At 48.8% G+C, this 17,288-nt stretch overlaps 1 protein-coding gene across 12 annotated transcripts in view; it reads right to left on the reverse strand.

Moving 5' to 3' along the window:
• DAB1 (DAB adaptor protein 1) overlaps positions 1-17,288 on the reverse strand; it is a 1,162,683-nt gene that overhangs the window by 105,168 nt on the left and 1,040,227 nt on the right. For all 12 annotated transcript variants that reach the window (XM_073643725.1, XM_073643713.1, XM_073643715.1 and 9 more), the window contains one exon: positions 4,011-4,142. In XM_073643725.1, the coding sequence (XP_073499826.1) occupies positions 4,011-4,142 (132 nt within the window). The remainder of the gene's footprint in view (positions 1-4,010; positions 4,143-17,288) is intronic.

Raw genomic sequence — 17,288 nt, forward strand, 5'->3', positions numbered from 1 at the left:
AGGTGTTATCAGTCATTATACAGGAGGAGGAGGAGGAGGTGAGCTGTGACATCACCTATTGTGAATGGTGGATCCTGTATTATCTACTGTATATAGAGGTGTTATCAGTCATTATACAGGAGGAGGGGGAGGAGGTGAGCTGTGACATCACCTATTGTGAATGGTGGATCCTGTATTATCTACTGTATATAGAGGTGTTATCAGTCATTATACAGGAGGAGGAGGAGGAGGTGAGCTGTGACATCACCTATTGTGAATGGTGGATCCAGTGTTATCTACTGTATATAGAGGTGTTATCAGTCATTATACAGGAGGGGGAGGAGGAGGTGAGCTGTGACATCACCTATTGTGAATGGTGGATCCAGTGTTATCTACTGTATATAGAGGTGTTATCAGTCATTGTACAGGAGGAGGAGGAGGTGAGCTGTGACATCACCTATTGTGAATGGTGGATCCAGTGTTATCTACTGTATATAGAGGTGTTATCAGTCATTGCACAGGAGGAGGAGGAGGTGAGCTGTGACATCACCTATTGTGAATGGTGGATCCAGTGTTATCTACTGTATATAGAGGTGTTATCAGTCATTGTACAGGAGGAGGAGGAGGTGAGCTGTGACATCACCTATTGTGAATGGTGGATCCAGTGTTATCTACTTTATAAAAAGGTGTTATCAGTCATTGTACAGGAGGAGGAGGAGGTGAGCTGTGACATCCTGTGTTATCTACTGTATATAGAGATGTTATATGTCATTGTACAGGGGGGGGTGAGCTGTGACATCACTGAGCTGTGACATGGTGGACCCTGTGTTATCTACTGTATACAGTGGCATGTAAAGTTTGTGCACCCCTGGTCAAAATTACTGTTATTGTGAACAGTTAAGCAAGTTGAAGATGAAATGATCTCTAAAAGGGCTAAAGGTAAAGATGGCACATTTCCTTTGTATCTTTTACATTTTAAAAATTACTAAAAGGATAATGGGCCGATAGAAAACTTTGTGCACCCTGCATGGTTAGTACCTAGTAGCGCCCCCTTTTGCAAGTATCACAGCTTGTAAACGCTTTTTGTAGCCAGACAAGAGTCTTCCAGTTCTTGTTTGAGAGATTTTCATCCATTCTTCCTTGGAGAATTCTTCCAGTTCTGTGAGATTCCTCAGTCGTCTCGCATGCTCTGCTATTTTGAGGTCTAGACACAGATTTTCAATGATGTTCAGATCAGGGGACTGTGAGGGCCATTGTAAACCCTTCAGCTTGCGCCTTTTGAGGTCGTCTATTGTGGATTTTGATGTGTGTTTATGATCATTATCCATTTGTAGAATCATCTTTTCATCTTCAGCTTTTTTTACAGATGGTGCTATGTTTGCATCAAGAATTTGTTGAAATTTCATTGCATCCATTCTTACCTCTACCCATGAAATGTTCCCCGTGCCATTGGCTGCAACACAACCCCATAGCATGCTTGATCCACCCCCATGCTTAATGGTTGGCGAGATGTTCCTTTCCTGAAATTCTGTCCCTTTCTTCTCCACACATACCTTTGAGCATTGTGACCTCTATTTTAACCTCATTGGTCGACAGAACTTGTTTCCAAAATGTATCAGGCTTGTTTAGATGTTCTTTTTCAGACTGCTGATGCTGAATTTTACGGTGAGGACGCAGGAGAGGTTTTCTTTTGATGACTCTTCCATGAAGGCCATATTTGTGCAGGTGTCTCTGAACAGCAGAACAATGTACCACAACTCCAGAGTCTGCTAAATCTTCCTGAAGGTCTTTTGCAATCAAGCGGGGGTTCTGATTTGCCTCTCTAGCAATCCTACAAGCAGTTCTCACTGAAATTTTGCTTGGTCTTCCAGACCTTATCTTGACCTCCACTGTTCCTGGTAATTGACATTTCTAAATTACATTTGGAACTGAGGAAAGGGCAACTTGAAAACACTTTACTATCTTCTTATAGCCTTCTCCTGCTTTGTGGCCTCCACCATTTTCAGGTGCTAGGCAGCTGCTTAGAAGAACCCATGGCTGCTGTTTTTGGCAGAAGGTTAGAGGAGGCTGGGTTTTTATAAAGATGGGAAATTTACATCACCTGGCCTTTCCTAACTAGGATAGTGAACAAGCCATAACCCTAATAGGCTAATTAGGGTGTGAAACCTTAGTCAAAGTTATTTGAGCACACAAATCTCCAAGGGTGCCCAAACATTTGCATCAGCCCATTTTCCTTTTTGTAATTTTTAAATGAAAAAAATAACTATATGTACAGTATATTTTTTTGTTGTTGCCTAAAATACAATGGAAATGTGTCATCTTTAACTTTAGCTCTTTTAGAGATCATTTCATCTTTAACTTGCTTAACTGTTCACAGTAACAGTAATTTTGACCAGGGGTGCCCAAAGCTTTACATGTCACTGTATAGAGGTGTTATCCGTCATTGTACAGGAGGAGGAGGAGGTGAGTCTAATATTTGGGCTAGTGGCCATTGTAAGATTTGCATGTTTCTTTTATATAAAGCTAGTTACTGATATAGAAGTAATAAAATCTTCTTAAAATAATGCATTAGACCTAAAAACTGTATGTGAACAATAAGTCATTTCTGATGACACATTTCCATCCAACTATGGAAACATTATCTACAAGGAAACACACATGAAAGCTTTTGACAGAATATGGAGTTTGGAACAGAGTTGAGCAAAAATGTTGCAACTTTTGATGTTTTCACACCAGTTTGAAGCAGCTTTGCCAAAATGGACGGAGCAGAGGAGGAGCCGAGGTGGGACGGTGCGTGGCCACACCTGCCCATCAAGTTACACAAAGTGCCAGCGCTTTTTATGCCCAAAATGCTACTCGAGTCAAGGAGACGCACGCCACTGAGAAAATGTGCCAAATTAATAAAGTGGTGCGGACCTCATAAATAATTGCACTACAGCGAGTCCTCTATTAATACCAGTGTGCATCAGTGGCATACTGGCCACGGCCGCAGCTTTTTTGTGGCTCAGCAGCTCAGCCAGCTCAGCAGCTCTTCATTGTCCTGTGTGTGGCTGTAAGACAACTGACTGCAGCAGGAGCCTCCCCCCTCTGCCCAATAAGACTGAATATTAAGGGGCAGGGCTTCTGTCGCCCCCTAGCTGAAGATGGAACTCATCAGCAGAATATTAACCCCTCTGCTCTCTGCAAGATTGCTGCCAATGTTACTTCTTTAATGGCTTGTTGAATGTGGGTGAAACCTAAACGTTGTATATTATGTTACATGCACGCCGCTAGGTTCAGATAGGGGCGAGACGGGTTTCATGAATTCTTTGGAATCCTGGGGGAACCATTACTCAGGGCGACCATAGACCATGTGCTGCAGCTTCTCTCAGGCACACAATAAATTCAGTTTCTGACCAGACACATCTGACAAGAGTCTTTTTCAACAATTTAACAGTGGAATTTAATCTGAAGCACGGCCAGTGTAATTCAGCATATTACAGCAACAATCTTCATTACAGTACAGTCTATTAAAGCAGGCACAGGAACGTCAGTCTCTTCAGTAGCAAAATTCAGCACAGATTAGATCTCTTGGCAGCACACTTCTATGCATAAACAACAGGCTTTTCCTTCACAAGGACTCAATAGTACACAGCATTCTTTATCCTGCATGGAGATGGAGGGGGGGAGGGTTTGATGAGGGAGATGATCCCTGTGACACAATTCCTTCCAGTCCTTATCTTCCTGCCCGATGATAACCTTCCTGAACTAACAGTGCAGGGTATCTGACCTGTGCTGAGCTTCACCCTGGACTTGAATCCTGTTCTCTTTCCTGCACTTCTGTGAGATACAGATCACACACACCACTTCTCCTTTTGGCTGCAGCTAGAATAGTAAACAAGTTCCCAACAATCCCCCTGGGGCTCTGCTAACCACTCCCTGTCTCTTGTGACTGTGTTAACTCTTATAGTTGCTGGATGCTTTTGAAGCAACAGCACTACTTCTGCATGTCACAATTATATCCCTTTAAATAATGTGGAGTATATACTTACTGCTTGAGCTGTCTTTATTGCCACAAATCTGTGGTTTCCCTCCTTGCCGCACACATATCCAAAAGCCCTGTGGTCTGTAATGTCCTTCGCTATGTAGGAGATTTCATGTACAGCATGATGATGGTGAAGAATCTGCAAGAGAAAAGATCCTGATCTGAGCAAATCCTTATTACTTGGGAATGCAAAAAGGCCACCATTCCTAAAAACACTTTAAGAAAAATCTAGAATACTTAAAGAAGCCCTCCTCCTCCTCACCCTCCTCCTTCTCCTCCTCTTCCTCCCATCAAAGTTTTTATCCTCTTAATATATTGCAGTCATCATATTATACAGCACTGTGTACTTACAATTGCTCATTTTGCCTTTCTACCCAGATAATTCTTCTCTTTTCCATTAGGTCTATGACATCACGTGATTAAAAACTGACGAGCTGAATCCTTCTAAGCCCTATGTAGAAACAGGTCGATTTTCTCTGCACAAGTCATGAGTCTCTGCAAAAGTCTATGGGGTGAGAAGGGAGCAGCTGGGACAGGAGGTGAAGAGGGGACTGATAAATGCAGGGACAATAGACTTCCTGTTTCTACATATAGAAAAGAGCAGAATTAGCTGGGTAGAAAGGCAAAATGAGCAATTGTAAGTAAATAGCACTATATAATATGATGACTGCAATATATTAAGAGGATAAAAACTCTGATGGGAGGAGGAGGAGGAATGCTTCTTTAACTCCAGAAATATACACAGTGACTGACAATGTGACTGTAGACTCTATTTAAATGTGGCATAAATAAAGGGGAAATCTACATTTAGATATCTTTTATCTGCGCGTCAGGTTCAGGTTATTATTACGATGCCTTAGAACTTTTTCTTGTAAAGAAACCTGCACTTGCTTTTATTTTTCAAGCAAGACTACTTCATTTAAAAATGTATTGTCCAAGTAGTGGACAATCCCTTTAAATATCCCATGCAGTAAGCTTCTAGGCTTCCCCTGGTCATGGCTACAGGCATAAAATTAGTATAATTTAAAGTGGACCTGTCACTACATGAAAAGTGTTCGGTTTTGCATTCCCGTTCCTCTACTGAGTATTCAGTTTTTTCTTTTTTTAAAATCCGCCATACGGTTGCAGAGATACGAGCCTTTTTATTTAGTGACAATTTTTTATGGTCTTTATAAGTGGGCGTGGCTTACAGGTTAACTATGCAGAGCAGCCTAAAGACACGCCCCCAGATAATCCTGAGAGCCACGCCCCCTTTATAAAGATCATAACAATTGCCAGTAGGTAAAAAGACCCATATCTCTGGAATCGTATGGCGGATTTTAAAAAAACAAAAAACAGAATTCTCAGGGGAGTAGCGGGAATAAGATAAGAGCAAAATATGGACACTTTTGAGTTGGTAACCGGTCCACTTTAATTTTAGGTCTTTGTGGGGAATTTGGAGCTTTGTGTGAGATAAAAAAAAAGCTGAATTTAGGAAATCAATCAGATGGTGGATCATAACGTTAAGATGTGAACTCCTATTCTATTTCTAAGGAAATGTGCATCTTTGATGATTCGTTATCACATTGTGCAGCGATTTCCGGAGCAGAAATGTCCATAGATAAATTGACAAAGGTGAAATATTTGTGAATAAGTCACTTATTTACTTTACTCACTGTAAAAATAGAATTTTTATTTTAGTGCAAAAGTGAACAAAAAAAAAATTAAAATATTTAAGACAAGAAACAGTTGGATGAAATGACAAGACGACTTCAGAGACTCCAATGCAAAGAATTACACGAAAGAAGAAAAAATAAGAATCTTCCTGGATGCGAATCGTCAGCTGCACCTTAATGTAGAAAGTGAATATTTACTGTCAGGTAATTGATAGTTATAAGTTACTGCGAGGAAATGTCATCTCTATGTGCGAATGTTAATTATCCTACTGAAATGTGTCATTGCGACTCCGCGCGCCGAAGCATCGACGACTGCAAAATCCTGCAGCTGCCACTAATCAGTGATCGAGACGCTCGCTAATCCTCTATATAACTACCTGCGGAGACACCGCGCGCCTCGCACCCACATGGCGTGCAACAATTGAGAAAGACACAATGTTCAAAAACATTCTTTTTGCAATAGAGAAACAATGGTTTACAATGTGAGGAAGCTACAAACAGCACCTCAGATCCTGAATAATTGCAGTGATAGATGGATTTTCACTCTTTAAGGCATGTGACTGTCTAAGGCTATGTTCACACATTGCGTTTTTTCAGCGTTTTTTTCCTGCAGCAAAACCTGGTCTCTTGTTAGGAAGGTTTGTTCAGGATTTTGCTTGTTTTTTGGTGCATTTTTGGTTTGTTTTTTTCACTGTCCTTTTGTCTCTTTATGCATATACGTAAAACTCAGTGAAAAACAATCTCATCCTATTTCACCAGGTTTTGGCACAAAAGACGCTGAAAAAACTGACATTTGCATTTTTGGTGCATTTTTTCACCACCCATTACCTCCAATGGGTGAAAAACGCTGAAAAAACACTAAAAGAAGTGACATGCTCTAGTCTGCAAAATAAAACATGCAAAGCACAAAATACTGATCAAACAAAAACCAAGGTGTGTGCATGAGATTCCTGGAATCTTATAGACTTTGCTGGAATCTCATAGACAATAGCAAATATCACAGCTCACCTGCTCCTCCTGTTCAATGACTGATAACACCTCTATATATAGCAGATAACACAGGATCAACCATTGCTATAGGTGATGTCACAGCTCACCTCCTCCTCCTCCTGTTCAATGACTGATAACACCTCTATATATAGTAGATAACACAGGATCCACCATTCACAATAGACAATGTCACAGCTCAACTCCTCCTCCTCCTGTACAATGACTGATAACACCTCTATATACAGTAGATAACACAGGATCCACCATTCACAATAGACAATGTCACAGCTCACCTCCTCATCCTCCTGTACAATGACTGATAACACCTCTATATATAGTAGATAACACAGGATCCACCATTCACAATAGACAATGTCACAGCTCACCTCCTCTTCCTCCTGTACAATGACTGATAACACCTCTATATATAGTAGGTAACATAGGATCCACCATTCACAATAGACAATGTCACAGCTCACCTCCTCTTCCTCCTGTACAATGACTGATAACACCTCTATATATAGTAGGTAACATAGGATCCACCATTCACAATAGACAATGTCACAGCTCACCTCCTCCTCCTCCTGTACAATGACTGATAACACCTCTATATACAGTAGATAACACAGGATCCACCATTCACAATAGGTGATGTCACAGCTCACCTCCTCCTGTACAATGACTGATAACACCTCTATATACAGTAGATAACACAGGATCCACCATTCACAATAGGTGATGCCACAGCTCACCTCCTCCTCCTGTACAATGACTGATAACACCTCTATATACAGTAGAGAACACATGATCCACCATTCACAATAGACAATGTCACAGCTCACCTACTCCCCCTCCTGTACAATGACGGATAACACCTCTATATACAGTAGATAACACAGGATCCACCATTCACAATAGGTGATATCACAGTTCACCTCCTCCTCCTCCTGTACAATGAATGATAACACCTCTATATACAGTAGATAACACAGGATCCACCATTCACAATAGCTGATGTCACAGTTCACCTCCTCCCCCTCCTGTACAATGAATGATAACACCTCTATATACAGTAGATATCACAGGATCCACCATTCACAAGAGGTGATGTCACAGCTCACCTCCTCCTCCTGTACAATGACTGATAACACCTCTCTGTGTACAGCAGATAAGACAGGATCCATTCACAATAGGTGATGTCACAGCTCACCTCCTCCTCCTGTACAATGACTGATAACACCTCTCTCTACAGTAGATAAAACAGTATCCACCATTCACAATAGATATCACAGCTCACCTCCTCCCCCTCCAAACAAAATGGTCTCTGCACATGTCTCAGGGCATGCCGACAACACTCTACCTTGGAAATCAATAGGTGATGTCACAGCTCAGCTCATCCTCCTTCTGTACAATGACTGATAACACCTCTATATACAGTAGATAACATGGGATCCACCATTCATAATGAGATATCACAGGATCCAACATTGACAATAGGTGATGTCACAGCTCACCTCCTCCCCCTCCATGCAAAATAGTCTCTCCACATGTCACAGAGCATGGCAACACTCTCCCTTTGAAGTCAATAGGTGATGCCACAGCTCACCTTCTCCCCTCCCTGCACAGTGACCTCTGCACAGATCTCAGCACTTTCCCACAACACTCTCCCACAGTCTGTTGTTTCCTATGTGGCCGCAGTAAGAAAGCTGATAGCACATCCCGGCAGGATGGCTTCTACTATAATCAGGCTCAGAAAAAAGCAACCAAAAAATTCTACAATCAGAAAAGAAAAACAGATTACAAAAATGTCTATTTATTTATTATTATTTTTTATTTTAACAAAACTGATAGCAGGACTTCATTGATGAAATGTATCACATGTATGTGGCAGGGATCGCAAGGGGGCTGTGATTTCGGTGTTTGTCCCAGGTCCTTGTATGATGAACGGAGTTTTACTTTAAGTTTCCACTTGTTAAATAATAGAAAATACCTTTATATGAATCTGGTTATTTCATCTCACGCAGCCGTCAGAACCCGCGACCCCCGGAAGCTCAGCCCCCCGTGTGTCTCATTTCTAACACCTCGTCTCCGGCATTGCAGCGCCGCTGACATATCCGCTTTCTCCCATCATTATAATGACATTCTCAGGCGATGAAGCCGCTTACACCGGAGACATTTCTGTACTGTAGTCAGGTGAGAACATGCAGATATTCCATGGGGAGAAGTGTGGACACTGCATCAGCTATGCACCGACTACTACGGAGCAGGATGATGAGAGTGCCTGTCCATAGGGACTATACATGTAAATACCCTCCTGTAAGGAAGCTTCTAACCATGTCCGGGTGGTACAGGAGGCTTTACACTGTAATAACTATTAGACTTGGTGTGAAGGATTTAGGGGCTTTCACCATGTTATAATCTCTCATTATTAGAAAGTTTATATATACACAGCTCAAAAAATAAAGGGAACACTGAAATATCACATCCTAGATGTGAATGAATGAAATATTCTCATTGAATACTTTGTTCTGTACAAAGTTGAATGTGCTGACAACAAAATCATACAAAAATCATCAATGGAAATCAAATTTATTAACCAATGGAGGCCTGGATTTGGAGTCACTCCCAAAATTAAAGTGGAAAAACACTCTACAGGCTGATCCAACTTTGATGTAATGTCCTTAAAACAAGTTACAATGAGGCTCAGTATTGTGTGTGGCCTCCATGTGCCTGTATGACCTCCCTACAACGCCTGGGCATGCTCCTGATGAGGCTGAGTATTGTGTGTGGCCTCCACGTGCCTGTATGACCTCCCTACAACGCCTGGGCATGCTCCTGATGAGGCTGAGTATTGTGTGTGGCCTCCACGTGCCTGTATGACCTCCCTACAACGCCTGGGCATGCTCCTGATGAGGCTCAGTATTGTGTGTGGCCTCCACGTGCCTGTATGACCTCCCTACAACGCCTGGGCATGCTCCTGATGAGGCTGAGTATTGTGTGTGGCCTCCACGTGCCTGTATGTGACGCGCCCCCTGGGACATATTCCTTTTTGAGGGGAATACCCGGCACCGGATCAGATGGGGGGGTTGTAGTCTCCGAGCGGCTGTGACCCGGCCCCGTGCCCAGGGCGTCAAGCTCAGTGTTATGTGGCAGTCCTACAGATGTTATTAAAAGTTCTTTTGTGTCGACTACGCCACCCGTTGTGATGCGGTCACTGTGGCCGCCGCTGCAGCAGGGTCCGCTGAGGCTGATGGTGGGTGCGCAGCTTGGTGGGATAACCCCCAACGGGAGGGGTATAGCCTCAGAGGGGACAGGCGCAGAGGATGGGGGTTGTGGTGGTGTAGTGCAGACGGCAGTGAAGACAGAGTCGGGTTGTGCAGTTAAGGGTGTTTACTTACTGCAGATGTTGTACTGGTCACTCCAGCTGCTAGTGACCACCCGAGCCGTGCTGCGTCCACCAGGTCCTGGATCCAGCCAACCCCCAAACAAGTCCGGAGCGTGGCCCTGAGCTCTCCCTCTGTCCTTTCTTCAGCCGTCCCCACCAGTGATTCACCTAGGTCCAGCTCCCTCGGGCCTTCTTTTGGGACACCCTTGGCCCTGGGTTCCCTGACCCTGCATGTGGTATGCCTTCGGGGTGAATGTGGTGGGTGACCGTGACAGACACTGCCCACGGTCTCCGGTCTCTGGCTGGGGATTGTTTTTGCCCCCACCAGCTTGGGTTCCGGTACCCTGATGCTGACTCCTCACCCGGTGTTCTAATTTGGGTTCTTGGGTCCCTTCAGTCTTCCCCCTCTGGGTCTTTCTCTGCTCCACTCTCTCTCTCTCTCCAGGGCTGCTGTTTCCTTCTCTCTCCTCTCCAACTCACTTTCTGCGTCTGACTTGTCCTCTGCAGCTGACTGACCCTGATCTAAGTTGGTGCCCTCCTTATATATCCCTCTATGTGTGAGCTCAGGTGACCAGCACCCAATGAGCTCCTATCACTACCCAGACTGCTCCCCCTATCTGCCCCTACACTACATGGGATGTACCACCCCCCTCCCACTCCAGCCAGGAACAGGCTCGGTTGTACCTGCACATTTCTAAGTGGGAGTACCGTCGGCCTGCTCCTCTGAAATGGGATGTATGTAGTGCATGCAGTCTATCTGAGCTCAGTTCCACACTCCATCCTTACCCGGGAGTGGAATATCACACCTCTGGGTTGAGGTGCAATACCCCTGTAGCAGCCGAATCCTCAGGGTGCTACATTCCCCCCTGGTAAATCACAGCACGTCCTCGGGCTGTAAAGACATAAAACACCAAAACATACAATTTTTTTTTTTTCATATAAACATATAAAACATATAAAACATTATATATATAACATATCTTATCAGATAAAACTTTCTCGTAGACTTCTCTTGTCTCTGGTTCCTCCTCCGGACACTGTGCAACGTGTGTCCGGGAAAAGTGCGACAGTCTCTTTGAAAAACTGGTTTTCTATAAAACCGGTAGGGGGCGCTTTAGGAAGCGCAACTATATACAGGGGAAGTTGGCCGCTCTCAGTCCTCGGCCAGGTAGAGGGAAGGGAATGGCTGCTCACAGTCCTCAGCCTGTAGGATGAAGGGGTTAACGGGTAAACAGTTCACTGGTCCCTACGGGGACTATTTTAACAGCAACGGTTCACTGTGCCCCGACAGGCAACTATATACAGTCTCTACTCCCGTCCTCAACGACGGCTCCCTCCTGCTTTTTCTTAGTGATACGGTGTTGCTTCAGACCCGTCCGGGTCCTCTGGCTCCTCCTCCGTCAAGCGGTGTACGTGGAGGGCGTAAGGTCCTTTGGCACACTTGTGCCGGGTGAAGGTGACCTCGTCTCCGACGTAGAGGTCACGGCCTTTGTGACCTTCCGGCAGGTGGGACTCGACGTCTCTGCGGGTCACAAAAACGTCACCGCGGTTGTTACGGTCCCGAATAAAGCCCCACCCATGCTGCGGGTTGAACTTTATCACCGTCCCGATGGTGCGGGGACAGTGCGCTGCTCGGGGGTTCCTCCTAGTCCGGCTCTTCTGCTCCGCGCTCCGGATTTGGGCCTGTTGTTCTCTGGCCCGCCTCTCCTCCCGTTCTCTCTTAAACTCTGCTAGCTGCTGACGACAACACTCAGTCCGCTCAGCGGCAACTGCCCGAGTTTCCTGAGTGAACCCCATTAGATCTTCTCCGGTGGGGTCCCACTCAAACTGTGCGTCTTCCAAAGGAGGCGAGACCCGAGTCACGGGCTTCGGAGCCGGGATCAGGGGCTCACACAAGGGCCCTCGTCTCTGTTGCCGCCCCAGCTCATGGTATCCTTCGGGCCAGATGAAGGGCTGCCCGTCCGGCCATGTGAGCTGGCTGAAGAGGTCCTCCCCCAGGTGTGGCACCCTTGGTATTGCGGGCGCGGGCGCGGTGGTGATGGCGCCCGGGTTGCCCAGGCCTTGCGGCCAGGCCTGGGGCACCTGGAAGGTGAAGGGCACCGTTAGGACGGCGGCGCCCTGGGTTACCTGGCCTTGCGGCCAGGCCGGGGGCTCCGCGGAGGTAGGGGGCACTGTTGGTGGTGCGGCGCCCGGGGGTACTAGGCCTTGCGACCAGGCTGGTGGCAATTCCTGCTTTGTCACGCTCCAGGTCGAGGCGCGTGACGTCACAGGGGTCGCTGCGGCGGCTTCCGGTCGGGGCCTAGTCCATAGCGGTGACATGGCGGCTACGGGCACAGCAGGGGGACTTTCGGGCTCTGCGACGGGGAGCTGGGGCAGGTAAGCGGTGTCACGGCTTGGGGTATAGGCGTCCCCTTTACCTGCCTCCATGCGTTCGGCTCCCTCCTCGGCGCCGTCTCCGGCCTTGGGTCCTCCCGCGCCATCCTCAGAGGCGGTCTGCTTCCTCTTCCAGGGTAGCGTGCTCCGTTGACTGGTCTCTGCTTGCTGGGCCATCTCCCGGCTCCACTCCGCCAGTATCTCACGCTGTACCCGGGCCATCCTCCTTGCGAGGCCCTCCAGGGCAGTTTGTGCACACTCCCGGTCTCGGGGGAGCTGCGCTAGGATCTCCGCTAGACCTAGCGGGGTTGTGGACTCTAGCAGGCTCCTGACCATCGGGTCGGTGCTGCTCTGCTCTGCTCTGCTTCCGGCAGGCTCCTGGCCAGCGGGCCGGTGCTGCTCTGCCCTCCTTCCTCGGTCTCTAGCAGACTCCTGGCCAGCGGGCCGGTGCTGTTCTGCTTTCTCTCCATCTCCGGGTGAGCTCCTTCGCTACTCCTCATTAGACCTCTTGCCTCCGGGTGCGCTCGCTCCAGACTGCTCCAAGCGACACCCATCTTTGTTCTCTTCTTTCGTCTCCTCCCACTTCGAGGGCGGTCCCGGGGCAACTCGGTGACTGTCAGCTCCAGGGGGAGTTCTTTCACGCTGACAGACACCTCCAGCATCACAGTCTCTGTTGGTGGGGGCGGTTTCCACTTTTGGCGCCATTTTCTGTCCTGGCCCACGATGGGAGGTGGCCTCTTGCCCTCCTTTGGCACGCCCATAATGGCGTCCGCTGCTCTTCCAAGGCGGGAAATCTGCGGTTTTGGCGGGAAGCGTCGCCCAGTGGCGGGAAACTCTGCAGATGGCGGGAACAAGCTGGAAATGGCGGACAATCGGCGGGAAACGACTGGTGATGGAGTCCGATGGCGTGGACCCTCCGGAACCGGCGGGAGACTTCTTTCTGAGGTAAACTTGCACTTTTCTTCAGGCACGCAGTACCCGGGTGTTGCGGGCACGTAATCCTGCCGACTACGCCAAAGTTGACGCGCCCCCTGGGACATATTCCTTTTTGAGGGGAATACCCGGCACCGGATCAGATGGGGGGGTTGTAGTCTCCGAGCGGCTGTGACCCGGCCCCGTGCCCAGGGCGTCAAGCTCAGTGTTATGTGGCAGTCCTACAGATGTTATTAAAAGTTCTTTTGTGTCGACTACGCCACCCGTTGTGATGCGGTCACTGTGGCCGCCGCTGCAGCAGGGTCCGCTGAGGCTGATGGTGGGTGCGCAGCTTGGTGGGATAACCCCCAACGGGAGGGGTATAGCCTCAGAGGGGACAGGCGCAGAGGATGGGGGTTGTGGTGGTGTAGTGCAGACGGCAGTGAAGACAGAGTCGGGTTGTGCAGTTAAGGGTGTTTACTTACTGCAGATGTTGTACTGGTCACTCCAGCTGCTAGTGACCACCCGAGCCGTGCTGCGTCCACCAGGTCCTGGATCCAGCCAACCCCCAAACAAGTCCGGAGCGTGGCCCTGAGCTCTCCCTCTGTCCTTTCTTCAGCCGTCCCCACCAGTGATTCACCTAGGTCCAGCTCCCTCGGGCCTTCTTTTGGGACACCCTTGGCCCTGGGTTCCCTGACCCTGCATGTGGTATGCCTTCGGGGTGAATGTGGTGGGTGACCGTGACAGACACTGCCCACGGTCTCCGGTCTCTGGCTGGGGATTGTTTTTGCCCCCACCAGCTTGGGTTCCGGTACCCTGATGCTGACTCCTCACCCGGTGTTCTAATTTGGGTTCTTGGGTCCCTTCAGTCTTCCCCCTCTGGGTCTTTCTCTGCTCCACTCTCTCTCTCTCTCCAGGGCTGCTGTTTCCTTCTCTCTCCTCTCCAACTCACTTTCTGCGTCTGACTTGTCCTCTGCAGCTGACTGACCCTGATCTAAGTTGGTGCCCTCCTTATATATCCCTCTATGTGTGAGCTCAGGTGACCAGCACCCAATGAGCTCCTATCACTACCCAGACTGCTCCCCCTATCTGCCCCTACACTACATGGGATGTACCACCCCCCTCCCACTCCAGCCAGGAACAGGCTCGGTTGTACCTGCACATTTCTAAGTGGGAGTACCGTCGGCCTGCTCCTCTGAAATGGGATGTATGTAGTGCATGCAGTCTATCTGAGCTCAGTTCCACACTCCATCCTTACCCGGGAGTGGAATATCACACCTCTGGGTTGAGGTGCAATACCCCTGTAGCAGCCGAATCCTCAGGGTGCTACATATGACCTCCCTACAACGCCTGGGCATGCTCCTGATGAGGCTGAGTATTGTGTGTGGCCTCCACGTGCCTGTATAACCTCCCTACAACGCCTGGGCATGCTCCTGATGAGGCTGAGTATTGTGTGTGGCCTCCACGTGCCTGTATGACCTCCCTACAACGCCTGGGCATGCTCCTGATGAGGCTGAGTATTGTGTGTGGCCTCCACGTGCCTGTATGACCTCCCTACAACGCCTGGACATGCTCCTGATGAGGCTGAGTATTGTGTGTGGCCTCCACGTGCCTGTATGACCTCCCTACAACGCCTGGGCATGCTCCTGATGAGGCTGAGTATTGTGTGTGGCCTCCACGTGCCTGTATGACCTCCCTACACCACCTGGGCATGCTCCTGATGAGGCTGAGTATTGTGTGTAGCCTCCACGTGCCTGTATGACCTCCCTACAACGCCTGGGCATGCTCCTGATGAGGCTGAGTATTGTGTGTGGCCTCCACGTGCCTGTATGACCTCCCTACAACGCCTGGGCATGCTCCTGATGAGGCTGAGTATTGTGTGTGGCCTCCACGTGCCTGTATGACCTCCCTACAACACCTGGGCATGCTCCTGATGAGGCTGAGTATTGTGTGTGGCCTCCACGTGCCTGTATGACCTCCCTACAACGCCTGGGCATGCTCCTGATGAGGCTGAGTATTGTGTGTGGCCTCCACGTGCCTGTATGACCTCCCAACAACGCCTGGGCATGCTGCTGATGAGGCTGAGTATTGTGTGTGGCCTCCACGTGCCTGTATGACCTCCCTACAACGCCTGGGCATGCTCCTGATGAGGCTCAGTATTGTGTGTGGCCTCCACGTGCCTGTATGACCTCCCTACAACGCCTGGGCATGCTCCTGATGAGGTTGAGTATTGTGTGTGGCCTCCACGTGCCTGTATGACCTCCCTACAACGCCTGGGCATGCTCCTGATGAGGCTGAGTATTGTGTGTGGCCTCCACGTGCCTGTATGACCTCCCTACAACGCCTGGGCATGCTCCTAATGAGGCTGAGTATTGTGTGTGGCCTCCACGTGCCTGTATGACCTCCCTACAACGCCTGGGCATGCTCCTGATGAGGCTGAGTATTGTGTGTGGCCTCCACGTGCCTGTATGACCTCCCTACAACGCCTGGGCATCCTCCTGATGAGGCTGAGTATTGTGTGTGGCCTCCACATGCCTGTATGACCTCCCTACAACGCCTGGGCATGCTCCTGATGAGGCTCAGTATTGTGTGTGGCCTCCACGTGCCTGTATGACCTCCCTACAACGCCTGGGCATGCTCCTGATGAGGCTCAGTATTGTGTGTGGCCTCCACGTGCCTGTATGACCTCCCTACAACGCCTGGGCATGCTCCTGATGAGGTTGCGGGTGGTCTCCTGTGGGATCTCCTCCCAGACCTGGATCCGCCAAATCCTGGACAGTCTGTGGTGCAACGTGACGTTGGTGGATGGAGCGACACATGATGTCCCAGATGTGCTCAATCGGATTCAGGTCTGGGGAACGGGCGGGCCAGTCCATAGCTTCAATACCTTCATCTTGCAGGAACTGCTGACACACTCCAGCCACATGAGGTCTGGCATTGTCCTGCATTAGGAGGAACCCAGGGCCAACCGCACCAGCATGTGGTCTCACAAGGGGTCTGAGGATCTCATCTCGGTACCTAATGGTAGTCAGGCTACCTCTGGCGAGCACATGGAGGGCTGTGCGGCCCTCCAAAGAAATGCCATCCCACACCATTACTGATCCACTGCCAAACCTGTCATGCTGAAGGATGTTGGAGGCGGCAGATCGCTCTCCACGGCGTCTCCAGACTCTGTCACGTCTGTCACATGTGCTCAGTGTGAACCTGCTTTCATCTGTGAAGAGCACAGGGCGCCAGTGGAGACTTTGCCAATCCTGGTGTTCTGTGGCAAATGCCAAGCGTCCTGCACGGTGTTGGGCTGTGAGCACAACCCCCATCTGTGGTCGTTGGGCCCTCATACCACCCTCATGGAGTTGGTTTCTAACCGTTTGTGCAGACACATGCACATTTGTGGACTGCTGGAGGTCATTTTGCAGGGCTCTGGCAGTGCTCCTCCTGTTCCTCCTTGCACAAAGGCGGAGGTAGCGGTCCTGCTGCTGGGTTGTTGCCCTCCTACGGCCCCCTCCACATCTCCTGGTATCTGCTCCATCCTCTGGACACTGTGCTGACAGACACAGCTACCCTTCTTGCCACAGCTCGCACTGATGTGCCATCCTGGAGGAACTGCACTACCTGAGCAACTTCTGTGGGTTGTAATGTAGACACCGCCTCATGCTACTGTACCTCTAGTGGTGAGAGCAATGGCAAAATGAAAAAGTGACCAAATCAACAGCCAAAAACAGAGAAATGGTCTGTGGTCCCCACCTGCAGAACCGCTCTCTATAGGGGGTATCTTGCTAATTGCCGAGCATTTCTACCAGTTGTCTGCTCCATTTGCACAACAGCAGGAGAAGTTGATTCACAATCAGTGTTGCTTCATAACTGGACAGTTTGATTTCACAGAAGTGTTATTGACTTGGAGTTATATTCTGTTGTTTAAGTGTTCCCTTTATTTTTTTGAGCAGTGTATATAAGGATGATCTGCTGTGAG

This window comes from Phyllobates terribilis, unplaced genomic scaffold (assembly GCF_046119375.1).
Source record: "Phyllobates terribilis strain yellow unplaced genomic scaffold, ASM4611937v1 Scaffold_8__6_contigs__length_399053987, whole genome shotgun sequence".
Classification (NCBI taxonomy): Eukaryota; Metazoa; Chordata; class Amphibia; order Anura; family Dendrobatidae; genus Phyllobates; species Phyllobates terribilis.